Source organism: Scyliorhinus canicula, chromosome 5 (assembly GCF_902713615.1).
Source record: "Scyliorhinus canicula chromosome 5, sScyCan1.1, whole genome shotgun sequence".
NCBI lineage: Eukaryota > Metazoa > Chordata > Chondrichthyes > Carcharhiniformes > Scyliorhinidae > Scyliorhinus > Scyliorhinus canicula.
In genome coordinates, this window is record NC_052150.1 from 162,450,318 (window position 1) to 162,463,278 (window position 12,961).

The following is a 12,961-nucleotide window of genomic DNA, read 5'->3' on the forward strand; positions in this document are numbered from 1 at the left end:
GCCATTCACCTTCATCGGCACCTTCCGAACCATCGTCCTCTATCACCGAGAAGGACAAAGCACCAGATGCATGGGAAGACCACCCACTCCAACTTCCCCTCCGAGGCACACCATCCTGAATTGGAAATATACCACGGTTCTTTTACTGTCACTGGATTCATATCCTGGATCTCCCTCCCTAAGAGCACTGTTGGCCAGGATTCTCCATTCCCTGCCGCTATAATTGAGAATCCCGATCAGATGGAGAATCCCACGTCGGGCAAAAATTGGATAAGTGCTGGCTGGCAGACCCATCCCCAGTTTCCAGTCCTGCCCCTCCAGCCATAGCAGGATTCCTGCCACACGCCAGCGAGAACATGCAAACAGCTGATTTGCATTCATTACAACGCAATTAAAGGGCTGAAAGCCTGAATCTCCCCTTCTCCATTATGCTCCGACCCCCACATTCGGAAGTCCACCGGCCAGTCTTTGGTATAAGTATTGTCAAGTGAAGTCCCAGCACAATGGACCCTGAGGGGAGGTTCAGGGCTTCAGTGCATTGTTAATCGGCCTTTCTGCCACTGCCAGGCTGCAGAATGAGGGTCCTCCAAAGGTCCTGGGGTTGGCTTCGGCTGTGCGGATTGACCCTGGGACCCTCGCCCTGGATGGGGATCCTGTGTCTGGACTGCCCATTCCAGCCCTGGACAACCTGAAGATCACTCTTGGCATGGTGATCTCAGACAGCCCACTGTACAAGATCTTCATCCTGGTCTGAATTGTTAAAACTCTGAAACACAAACAAAAATTACTGGACACCCCTGGGGTGGGGTGGCTAAATGAGGGTGGCTGAAGGGGGAGTGGGAAGGGGGCTGGGAGGTGGAAGGGTGGCCCAGAGGTTGGGTGCGAGGGTCCGGTCATCCTCATGCATACTTGTATGGGTGGATGACCCGTTATTCCCGTGGTGGGGGGGAGGGGGGCTTGGGTGCACAGGATGCCCCTTCTTGATGAGGGGTTGAGGGTGCTCCCCTTGTCAGCTGGAGAGGGGTCAATATTTGGGTTGTGGGGATGAGGGGGGCTGTCCCTGGATGCTGGGATCAGCACACTTGTTCAAAATGGTAGCCCGGCCCAAGTAAGTGCATGGAAACAATTGTTTTCGGCACTATGCGTATATTTCTATAGTCAAGCCATGAGAATCCTACCCTGGTGATGTTCCTGACACCAGGGGACGCAGACCCAATTCTCTGCTGAAGGGAGCATTTTGAATCTGGAATAGAGAATCCCAACCTAGGTGTACATACACCACATGGGTTGCAGTACCTCAAGAATGTGACACACTACCACTTGCTTAAGGTTAATGAGGGATGAGCAATCTATGCTGGCCTTGCTGGCAGCACTTACATCGCATGAGTGAGTAACTAGAAATTCACACATCAGACGTCATTATCTCTCTCTATTGCTAAATTGTAATAGGTCGGCGTGATGCATCTACTATGTGGGTGACGAGAGTTAGCATACTTTCATTTAAGTGCAGGTTTGCTTTTCATTCGACACCCCTGGTTAGCAACAATGCGAAATACAGAACCAAATATGTCAGTTTCTCTATCATTACACCTTTCCAATGACAGGTCCTCAGCTCTACCTCCTTGTGGTGACATGTGGAAACTGGATCCTTTGTGACACCCAACTAAATCTTCAGAGGAACTCAGAGGAGTTTTGGGCACGCAGGGGAGGCAGACCAGAGAGGCTGAGAATTCACCCCACTGTCTGAAAGGGACACTGATAGCATTTAAGAATTATTTAGATGTACACTTGCGATGCAAAGACATGCAAGGCTTTGGGCCAAGTGCAGGAAAATGGGATGAGATGGTTAGGGCAGCACGGTAGCACAAGTGGCTAGCACTGTGGCTTCACAGCGCCAGGGTCCCAGGTTCGATTCCCAGCTGGGTCACTGTGCGGAGTCTGCACGTTCTCTCCGTGTCTGCGTGGGTTTCCTCCGGGTGCTCCAGTTTCCTCCCACAGTCCAAAGACGTGCAGGTTAGGTGGATTGGCCATGATAAATTGTCCTTGGTGTCCAAAAAGGTTAGGAGGGGTTATTGGGTATGGGAATAGGGTGGAAGTGAGGGCTTAAGTGGGTCGGTGCAGACTCGATGAGCCAAATGACCTCTTTCTGCACTGCATGTTCTATGGTTGTTTTTGACTGCCACAGATGCGATGGGCTGAAGGGCTTTTTTGTGCTGTAGATCTCTCTGACTCTATGATTATGACAGGGAAGTCTCCCAGTCGCTTTAACTTTTGAGCTTTGCATCATTTCCCTCAGCTAAGATACTTCTTCAAGAAGCTGCCTATTTTGTGCAAATGTTCCCTCTTGTGGGTGAACCTGCAATAGAATACTGATCAGCAAATTTATGCATGATGCTTGTGAAGAATATTAGAGAGAGCAGGATTCTGGTGTTTCATGATTGATGATCTATTTGGAAGTGTTTTCTTTTACTGTTAATGCTAAAAGTTCACGAGAGTGAGGGGGGGGGGGGGGGGGGGGTTAGGGAGAGGGAGGTGCTCCTCCAAACATGCATACAACTTTTTTTAATTGAGAAGTGCTGTATCACCATTACCATTGCAAATTGCAATAATTATGTCAATTAATAAAATTATAAAGCAGCATTGTACATTTTATTTTGATGTATATTTGCATTTTCTGGACAGCTCAAATATTATACTGGTCAAAATTGCCTCAACAATGTAAGGCAGAAACCCATGCCGAGCAACTTAACTGAAGCTTGTCGCAAACAAAATGCCACAGTGTGAATGGGTCTTGTGCAGTGCAGTCGCATGACATCAATTTTTTAAAAATAAATTTAGTATACCCAATTATTTTTTTCCAATTAAAGGGCAATTTTAGTGTGGCCAATCCCCCTAAGCTGCACAGCTTTTGGGTTGCAGTGGTGAAACCCATGCAGACACGGGGAGAATGTGCAAACTCCACATGGACAATGACCCAGGGCCGGGATCGAACCCAGGACCTCAGCGAAGTAGGCAGCAGTGCTAACAACTGCGCCACCGTGCCGACGTCACATGACATCAACATAGGGCACTTTGTGAACTGTTGATGTGATAGACAGGGAAATTATCTTCAGCGGCATTGCCTAAGGGTTAGAAATGTAAATTTATTGAGATCTGTATTGTTTCTGTATCTGGAACTTGAAAGTGTTACATAACCAATTGTGGATGGTGTAACCATGCATGCAAGTAATAACTTTGCTAAGAATTTGAGCCACATGCAGTGATTTGACAGGATGGAGAATAATTAGCATTATAAGCCTGAAAAGAGTTTGACAGAACAGTGAGCTGCTTCATTCATAGGGTTCCCTGTGTTTACAGTTCTTCAGTGGTGAAGCATTACACATTTCATAATTAACATGACATTTCTGGCGGTGTAAACAACAGCCGCTTGTTTAGCTGATCTCCTTATAATATCCTGCAATTGTGTTGGGTGTTTCATTAATTACATTTCCAAATAAAATAACTGAGATTTCTCTTTCCCCGGATTCACCTCGGCAATGTGGGAACTGCTTTGGTCCAGCCTGCACCCTGGTGGCACTATTTACAGCAAATGAAACAATTCAGTTAAATGCATGTTACTGAGGAGAATGGCAGTAAGGCGCTAAAGTGATTGTTCGCTGTTTCCTCCTCTTTATACCCTATTTGGAACTGGATTGATCATTCTCACAGTCAGCTGGGGGGAGGGGGGTGCTGCTGCTGCTGCTGCAGTTTGATATCGAGCCAGAAAGGAATAAGAAAGGTATTAAAGGGAAAGTAGGCAGAGAGAATAAGCAAGCAAATTCAGGCAGAGGAAATGAAAGAAAAGAATGGCTGGGTGGGAGGAAACTAAAAGACTTGAGGGGAATTTAAAATAAAATAGCCAGAAGAGTTCTTAATGTGCTCGCAGTCAATGTAGGTTAAAAGTGCTGCTGATTGAAAGCTGCCATCTGTGGGACTCTGTTTACATTCTTTTTCTGTTAGTGCCTTGCGTGACAGTTCCTGCCTTTGCAATCCATTTGTTACTGTTATACCTGGGTTTTTTCAAGGCAGACTGCAATTTGACTGAAGCTGAGCCATCACAGACTGGTGCCAGGCAGCGTGGTAAAGGGACTTCGTTATCACGGACTGCTCACAGCAAGCTCTTTTGTCCATTTGACTATGTAAACCAGCGGTGATCTGCTGCATCTGTCAGATAGTGTGGATTTCCATTGCCTTGCCCGAGACGGAGGATTAGCATTTTCACATGGTCTGCCTTTTGGGAAGTGCATGGATTTGCAGTCTCGTCATTTAATCATCGGGACCGGTCGATCTCGTTGGTTGTTATGTCTCTCTGCCTGCCGATGGTGAAGTAAAACAGTATCTAGGTGTTGCACGATAGGGTTCCTGCTTCCACGTTCCTGTACGGCTGCTGAATTCCCCCTGCTTGTGTCAAACCTCTGTACATATGGGAGACACATTACCGTATGGCGTGCTATTACCTTGTGATCAGCTCAACGCATCTCAGCAATGGGCATTTTAGAAGCATTAAAGGAGTTTTTAGAGGTCCCCTGTGCAAGAAAGGGAGTGAATCACTGGTAAATTTAATGTATTTTTTCTTTATAGTTAATTATGTATGATAAACTTTTAACGCTGTTACAGTTGCACCACTGGACTGTGTAAATTGTGCCTTTTGGAAAATATGCAGTCACCGACATCAATTTTTATTTCTTACAAATTGAAACTGATTTTTTATATTGCACTTTGTTTTCCTTCCCGCTTTGATATCTGAAGAGACATGATGGGAAGTGATCGGTAGCAGAGAGTACATGTATATGTATAGCTGAAGCAGGGAAATGGCTTTGGAGTCTGATAGTCCAGAAACTGATGAAACATTCATTGAGTTAATTAGAACGGCTGGTTCGCTGCATATCTATATATAGAATCAGATTGTGCCTGACTGCTAAACTTATTTTTGCAGATCAATTATTTCAAAGCATTTGCAAGCACGGTCTGCTTTTGCTACTCATTTTACTGTCACAGGTATTAATGTGCTTTATCTCTTCCCCCCCCCCCCCCCCCCCCATGTGTGTTGTCCAAGAAATTTCCGCGGACACTTTTGAGTTCAAGGACCAATTTCATTTATCAAGCTGCGAGGAGAGCTATTTCCCTTTGTGAATGGAAAGGTTACAACGGCCATCACCAGAGCTGGCGGATTGTGTTGCGGTCTGAAAGCGTTGAAGATTGCTTGATAACATTTGAGCTCGTGGTGAAATATCATGTAAAAGTGAGAAGTTGATCGAACACACGGGTCAACCCAGTAAACATTGCAACAATTTTGCCTTTTAAAAGTCTGGGGATGAACATGTGTGTGTGTGTGTGTGTGTGGAGGGGGGGGGGGGGGGGGCAGGATGCACTTGCCTGACATTGGGATTTGCCAATTCAGATGCTCCAATATCGATTTTACAAAAAAAAACAGTAGCGGCCCCTTGTTTCCCTGACTTTTTAAACTGAGATTTTCAGTTTATGGTAATTCTGAATGGATGCAGAAAGTGGAAATTGAAATGAGTGCGTTTGACACACACGAAAACAAATCCAACTCGATTGAATCCCGAAGGTAGCTTAGTAAAGATTATATGGTACCTGATTCAGTCATGCAAGTGTTTCTCATTGCAAGTGTCAGGTTATGTTATATTGCAACTGTAATGCGATTTATGATGCAGGGGTTGAAATTCCCTCAGACGAGAAATGTTGAAAATTGCCACACAAAACTTTGCATTTGGTGCGACCACTATTGTCCGTTTGAATAGCTGTGCAGAGCCTTATATTTTTATCCAGATTATGATATTGGATCATATTGAGAGTTTAAGATGCTTTTTGAAAGTCCTTATCATTTTATCATCTGTCATTTTAGCTTTTGTTAACTGACTTGTGGCATTATTAGAAAGATAAACTTGCAGGTGAAGTGGGCTATAAAATCTATTTCTACCTCAGTCTCTTTTAGCTGTCTGGAATTCATTGATCTGAAAGCTTTTGAAATCTCAGTGAATTTGTTTTAGGGCTCTTGAAACGCATTCACTATTTTTCCACTTAATAATTGTAAAAAAAAACTTCTTGACATTTACCACAGAATTAGAATCTGAGCCGAATGAAAATGCATCTTTGCCAACACACCACTCATAATAAATTGAAAAAGGTATTCTTGTAATTTGATAAACCATTCTCTTGGCAAAAAAAAATCTCAGCATTTTCTCAAGGGTTAATATGAGCTTGGTATTAACAGTGGCGTATCTCCTCAATTATCTGAATCATTGTCTTCATGATTACCAAACACAAGTTAACTACTAGTGGGATTGCTAATCCACTCATGCAAAAGCTACGGATACAGGGAATGTGAAATAAAAACAGAAAATGCTGGAAATATAGGTGCTGGACAGACAGCAACTCTGGGGGGAGAAGCAGGTTAGTGACCTTTCATCAGAACTGAAATATAATATAAATTTCACTTCTTGTCTGCCCTGCTGAGTATTTCAAGCATTTCCCATTTTTATTTATGGTTAATCCATTTTACTGGCACAGATTTTTCTCACTGAAGTAAGCTATAGGTGTCATTTTATTTCTTATTACCAGCTGAAATAATTGTTTCCAGTGACGTTGTGATTGCTGATTAGTTTTGTACTTTAGTCCATCTAAATAACTAATGGATTGTGTTTATTTACTCTCCAATGTGCCTGTACGTTGTAATGTCCACAAGCACATCTGATAAGTGTACAATATGAGGTGTTTAGTGCATGCGTTTGTGTGCTGATTGTGGTGCGGAGGGAGAGAAGGGTGGTGGGATGTTGGGGCTTGTGTGCGGGGTTATGACCAGCAAGGATTTTGTAACCTCAGTCTGGAAAATACACAATTCTGAAGTTGTGATACCCAGTTGGAAATGATAGGAAAGAAAACCTTTGGAAGTTGTTATGAGCCGGAACTCATTGATATGGTCTATTTATAAGCCTAATGCAAATACACCTATGTACGCAGGTATACATAATGCAAATTCCATCTCTCTTAATAGCACATTATTTTTCAGTAATTCCCTGAATCCCCTATGCTCCTAGTTTTCCAAGTGCTCATCTAATCAGATGAGGAGGGTGAACTAATAATTTTATGGGTCTCCATTCATACTTTATACTGTTGCATTTATCCCCTGAATCCCCTATGCTCCTAGTTTTCCAAGTGCTCATCTAATCAGATGAGGGTGAACTAATAGTTTTATGGGTCTCCATTCATACTTTATACTGTTGCATTTATTTCTGCCCTGTCCCTATCTGGAATATGAAATGTTCCATCATGACAAGGGGCCAGGTCGAGTGTGCTGTCAAGAAAGAGGCTGGTTTGATAATTTGTTTGCTAAATGGTGGCACAGTGGTTAGCACTATTGCCTCAGCATTAGGGACCCGGGTTCAATTCTGACTGTGTGTGACTGTGAAGTTTGCACATTCTCCCTGTGTTTGTGTGGTTTCCTCCGGGTGCTCCGATTTCCTCCCACGGTCCAAAGGCGCGCCGATTAGGTGGATTGGCTATGCTAAATTGCCCTTGGTGTCCAAGGGTAGGTGGGCTTCCAGGGAAGTGGGCTTAAGTAGGGTGCTCTTTCGGACTCGATGGGCAAAATGGCCTTCTTCTGCACTGTAGGGATTATATGATTCTATGAAATGTGGCACGCAACTGACCCATATAAACCATCAATTCCTGAAGTTAAAAACAAGGGAAATACTCAGCAGGGCTGGTAACATCTGTGGAGAGAATAGGTCTGTGACTTTTCTCGGTCCATGATGGGTTAACTGATCTTAATCAGGAAAGCAGTGACAAAGGGATTCAGCTATAATGCCCTCTATAGGAAAATAACGTGTTAACACTCGTTGTTTGGATTTGCACATGAAAAATATAATTGGGTGCACAATCAGACTGGAATAATGGACCCATACCCAAATTTAGTTAATTTTCCTTAAGGGGAAGAAAATTGGAACAGAGGATCTGCAAAATTTGCTCATAGCCAAGACTTAGCATCATTTGGTGTTAACGTATCAATACTTTTGTGTTGGAAGTGTTTTCTGTGAGCACCCCATTTTCAGAGTTTGGGCTACATGTTGAAATCGATTATGAAGTTGACAATCAATTTCATTGATGTCTCAGTGCAACATATATTCCATAGCTTTGTTGCGTATGTATGCCACATTCAGCTTTATATCCAAAATTTCAATCTCTTGCACATTAATTTATCTATGGTCTGAAAGAACTCTTAAGTCAAAACTACAACAGAAATGTATTTTGCCTTGAAATTGAGCTCTTTGAATATTAGCTAATATTTATTCATATGGAAACCTTTGCTTATATTTTAATGGAGATATAACCATGGTTAAGGTAACCATTAAACTAGTGAGCAAAGGAATTTAAAATGAATTTGGAAATTCTAATAAATAAGAGGTCAATTTTGAAGGATTCACTCAATTTCTAATTTCATATTAATATTTAAGGAAAGACTTGCATTTATCTTGTGCCTTGCACAACCTCAGGATTTCCCAAAGTGCTCTTCAGCCAATTTAGTCACAAAAAGAAAATGTGTTTGCTGCAGAATAAGCAAAATTGCAATTTCGCTCGTAATAATATGAAAATATTTGAAGTAAAATATTCTGTGAAACCGAGTGGACATATGGACACATATAAAACTGTGACTTGGATATCAGAGTTATGGTACATTTTGCTTGAATAATTTCCTACTTTTATTAAAAATTGGAATTGTAGAGTATTTTGTTTGCTCTAAAGATACTGCGGCTCGGCTTTCACAAGCTCTATCCTGGTTCTATTGAGCAGACTGCACAGTGACAGATTTTACATCAGTCACTATATCTGACATTGAAACAATTGAGTCTACTGAGCAAGTGATACATTTAGAGCCACCATAGAAATTGAGCAAAATTAATATTACGAAAAATATCCCTCCAGAGGTGTGAAAGTAACTTTGACTTTACAAACATTAATGGGGCAATGGACCAAAAAAAGAAACTGCAGTAGAAATGGAAGTGAAACAGAAAACAGTTTAAAAATTCTGGGTAGGTGAGTTTGAGCTAAAGGATAAAAATGAACTTACCCTTATTATGACATAAATCAAGATAATCTCTATAGGTAGGAATAGAAAATAGCCTATTAATGATTAAAAATTCAGTTGCGTTGGCAGTCCAGGATAAGATTGTTTGTCTGCCTCGATCATGAGATTGGAGGCTTCTGCAACCAGTTTCTCTATTCACCAACATTTTAATTTTAGTTTAGGTACTCAGTAGTTCAGTAGAATGGAATAAGTAATATAGTTACACATGTAATGGTAATTATATAGAAATAAAAACATTTAATTGATCTGCCCATCTCCTCCAATTACAATCCCTATTTCTATCTTTTTCCTTTCTAAAGCCCCTGATTATGCTATTGACTCCAAACTTTGTGCCATCTTTTCCAAACTTCCCTGTTCATAGATTTTCTGCCCGATCTCAACCTTGTTCACAGCTCTGGGTCCTGGTTAAAGTCACTACCAATTTTCTTTGACTGTGATGATAATACATTATTACTCCGTGACCCTCTGTGGCATTTGTAGGAGTGGTTTCAAGACCTGTGTATTGAGTCAGCTTCCACATGGGGTTATTCCCTGTGGCTCAACTCAGTACAGAGAGGAAAAGACACATTGACAATCTGGACAAGATGGCTATTTAATCAAGCTTGTTACATGTACATGGAGAACAGACCTGGATATCTGCCAAGATCTGTTCTGCTGAACAAAGGCCAGAACATAGTACTTTTTCAATTTTCAAAAATCAATAGCCCACCCTAGTGGGACGCGATCCAATCCCTGAAGCTGCTACGTTTAAACTTATCCAATAGAATTGCAATCAATGTCTAAACTTCACCCAATAGAATTGCAAGCAGCACATGATTGATCCTCATCCTGACAGCTGTGCTTACCAGTAATTTGCTGTGCATTCATTGTCTGTGAGCAGCAGGTCAGCAAAACCCGCATTCTAGATTGTTTCACAAAGACAAGATATCAGAAGTGACATCCTTTTGGTCAAGTTAGCTATCCTAAATCCCATTTGAATACTTATTACTGCTATGTCCTAAAAATACATGTTTAATGGTTAATAATGATTACTCAGTACACTCCCTATAATTCATCTTAATCCCTAATAAAGTAACTTATGTAAAACTACTCTAGTGGCATGCTAGCTATTCAGTTTTAAGAAGTATAATCGCTGAAACCCCCCTTCAGCATTGATCATGTTCAACCATACCATTTGACTCCATTAATTTTCTCGATACGAAACTGTCCTTGTGTAAGTCTACTCTTTTCTGACCCAATAAAGACAGCAGTAACATTTATTCCCACAATACACCATGAGCTCCAAAGATTTTAATCATCCTGCCTTTGGTAGCTGTATTTTCAGTTTCTTGGGTCCTAATTACTTGAATTCCATCCCTAATCCATTCTGCCTCTCTACCACTCTCCTTCCTTATTTATGACGCTTCTTACAACTGTCATCTTTGGCCAAGCCTTTGGTCACATATGTCAATATCTCTGTGGCTTATATGCCAATTCTCTTTATGATAATACCGCTTGGAAGTGCCTTGAGACACATCACTCGATGAAAGGCACAATATAAATGTCACTTGTTGTCGGGTTACCCAATATTCTATCCATTCCTTTTCCCTGGTAACGTGCAAACATTCAAAGACATGATTCTGAAAGTATTTATCATATTCGCATTGGTAAATAAGGTTGCCATTAAGTTTCCCATCCACCCTACTCTTGTTTTCTTCCCCAATAATAAGAAACTATTGTTGTTTCTTGGAGAAGGAAATGAAAAAGCAGATAGTCAACTGTAGCCTGAACACCAGAGTTCAGCTTTGTTTGTCACTTGTGACATTAGAGGGAACATAACCATTAAATACTAGTGTTATATCTTTTACAGTAGACACCTCTCATCTGTCACAGGTCAATGAAGTTATTCTATAAGCAGTGCAGGATCCCAGCTGTAAACTCCTTTATTGAAAACAATTTATCACTGCCCTAGAGGCAGTCTACTCACTGTTCTTTATTATTGACTAGCAATAAAGACAACCTCCACATGCAAAGCCTCCTGGTTGTATAATTACCTATTGTTGCCTATCATTTGCAACTGGAAATGAAAAATATTGAAATGGTCTATAGAGCTTTGAAGTTTCCATATTCAGCATTACCTATCCTAATGAGTAAGAATGATGAATTGGCAAGGAGGACTGTTCAACTTGAAAGCTCCTCTGTACAATGGCTTAATGTCACCATGAATTGGGCTGAGATTTTGAATATTTAGAAACAACTAGATCTGTCAAAGATAGACTTCCATTTTAAATGACTTAAACCTAGATGACAGATAGTACTAAAACCCACTATATGATAGCCTCCAGGAACTATACATCTATAGATTTCAAATCACTCATTTCCAATCTATGAAAAGATATATTTCATATTTAAAAGCATAATTGGGTAGAATGCTTATACATTTTTATGAAATATAAAATCAAGAGTGAATGGAATGGATCAATTTACCATAACAGTAACTTTGCTATTCATAACGCATGACTAAACAGAGCTAACAGAACATATATTCAGAAAGCCTTGTCATCAATAGTTACAAAAATCCGCAAGGAGATTTCATACAATATTTAAGTCACATTGAGTACTGATAGCATCATCCAGAGGAACTATCTAGGGTTGTGCGCAGAGCACAATAGTGTGCAGGTTACTAAAGCACTGCAGGTTAGTGGTTGCACTAACCTGTGTAAAATTAGCTTCCTTTCATTGTCAGTCTCAGTAACTCTTCTGAACTACTATTCTTCCCTCTTCTCTCCACACCCATCCATGATACCTTGACCAGTACAAAGAGTAAGTAAAAATGATAATGGAGTTAGGAGAAACCTGAGATACCATCAATTGGACACGAGTCGAGATGAAGATCCAAATATTAGGCTTTAATCGACTAGTTGTGTGCCCAGCAGTCGACTTACAGAGAAAGGCCGACTGCCAGGTCCTACGGGTTCTCATACCTCGCCTCGTAGGCGGGACTACTTGCCTCCCGACCAATGGGTGAGCAGTCACATGACTAGTCTCAACCAACCAGCCGAGAGGCACATGACCAGCCTGAGCCAATGGGCAGCGAGTGTTCTGCACCAATGGCAGATAGGTACCGTAAACCTCCTAGTCATATCACCACATTCACCCCTTGTGGAGGAAGAAGCCGGGGGGGGCAGGAGTAGGAAGGTGGGGGGGGGGGGGCTGTAGGACTGGTGATATGACTAGAGCTTGTGAGGTGTACCAAGGTAATTGATGGCTGCCCACTGGCTCGCAGCGATTGTGCAAAACAATGAACAGTATACAAGTAAAACGAGAGAAAAATAATGTGCAACATATACATTGGAACTCTGAATGATGCGAGGAGTCCGATAAAAGTCCAGTGAAAACATCAGATCGACGTGATCAGTCTGTCGGGCGCCCTCGATGTTCTGCTGGACCGTCGCAGCGGTGCCGGTGACGTCGGGCCGGTGGCCGTCCTTGACTCCAGGAGCGGCGGTTGTGATCCTGTGTCCGTACCCCTGGTCGGTGCCGGTGAAACTCTGGCTGGGGGAGCGGGTTCCTGGGCGCTGGGTTGCGGGGGTGCCGGGGGCGCCGGGGGGAATGGGGACTGGGAGGAGGGCGTTGGTGTGGGGGGTTGAGGCCGCACGCCGGCGGGTGCCAGGTCTCAAAGGGAGACCGTATCCTGCCGACCGTCGGGATACTCCACGTACGCGTACTATGGGTTAGCGTGGAGTAACTGGACTCGTTCAACCAACGGGTTGGACTTGTGCACCCGCACATGCTTCCGGAGCAGGATGGGCCCCGAGTACAGCCAGCCAGGTC

The 12,961-nt window shown here is 42.4% G+C and overlaps 1 protein-coding gene across 1 annotated transcript in view; it reads left to right on the forward strand.

Annotated features, from left to right (window-relative positions):
• The first annotated feature begins 3,729 nt into the window (after positions 1-3,729).
• LOC119966384 (G patch domain-containing protein 8) overlaps positions 3,730-12,961 on the forward strand; it is a 697,605-nt gene continuing 688,373 nt past the window's right edge. Inside the window, exon 1 of the mRNA XM_038797945.1 lies at positions 3,730-4,592. Coding sequence (XP_038653873.1) covers positions 4,482-4,592 — 111 coding nt within the window. The 5' untranslated portion in view covers positions 3,730-4,481. The remainder of the gene's footprint in view (positions 4,593-12,961) is intronic.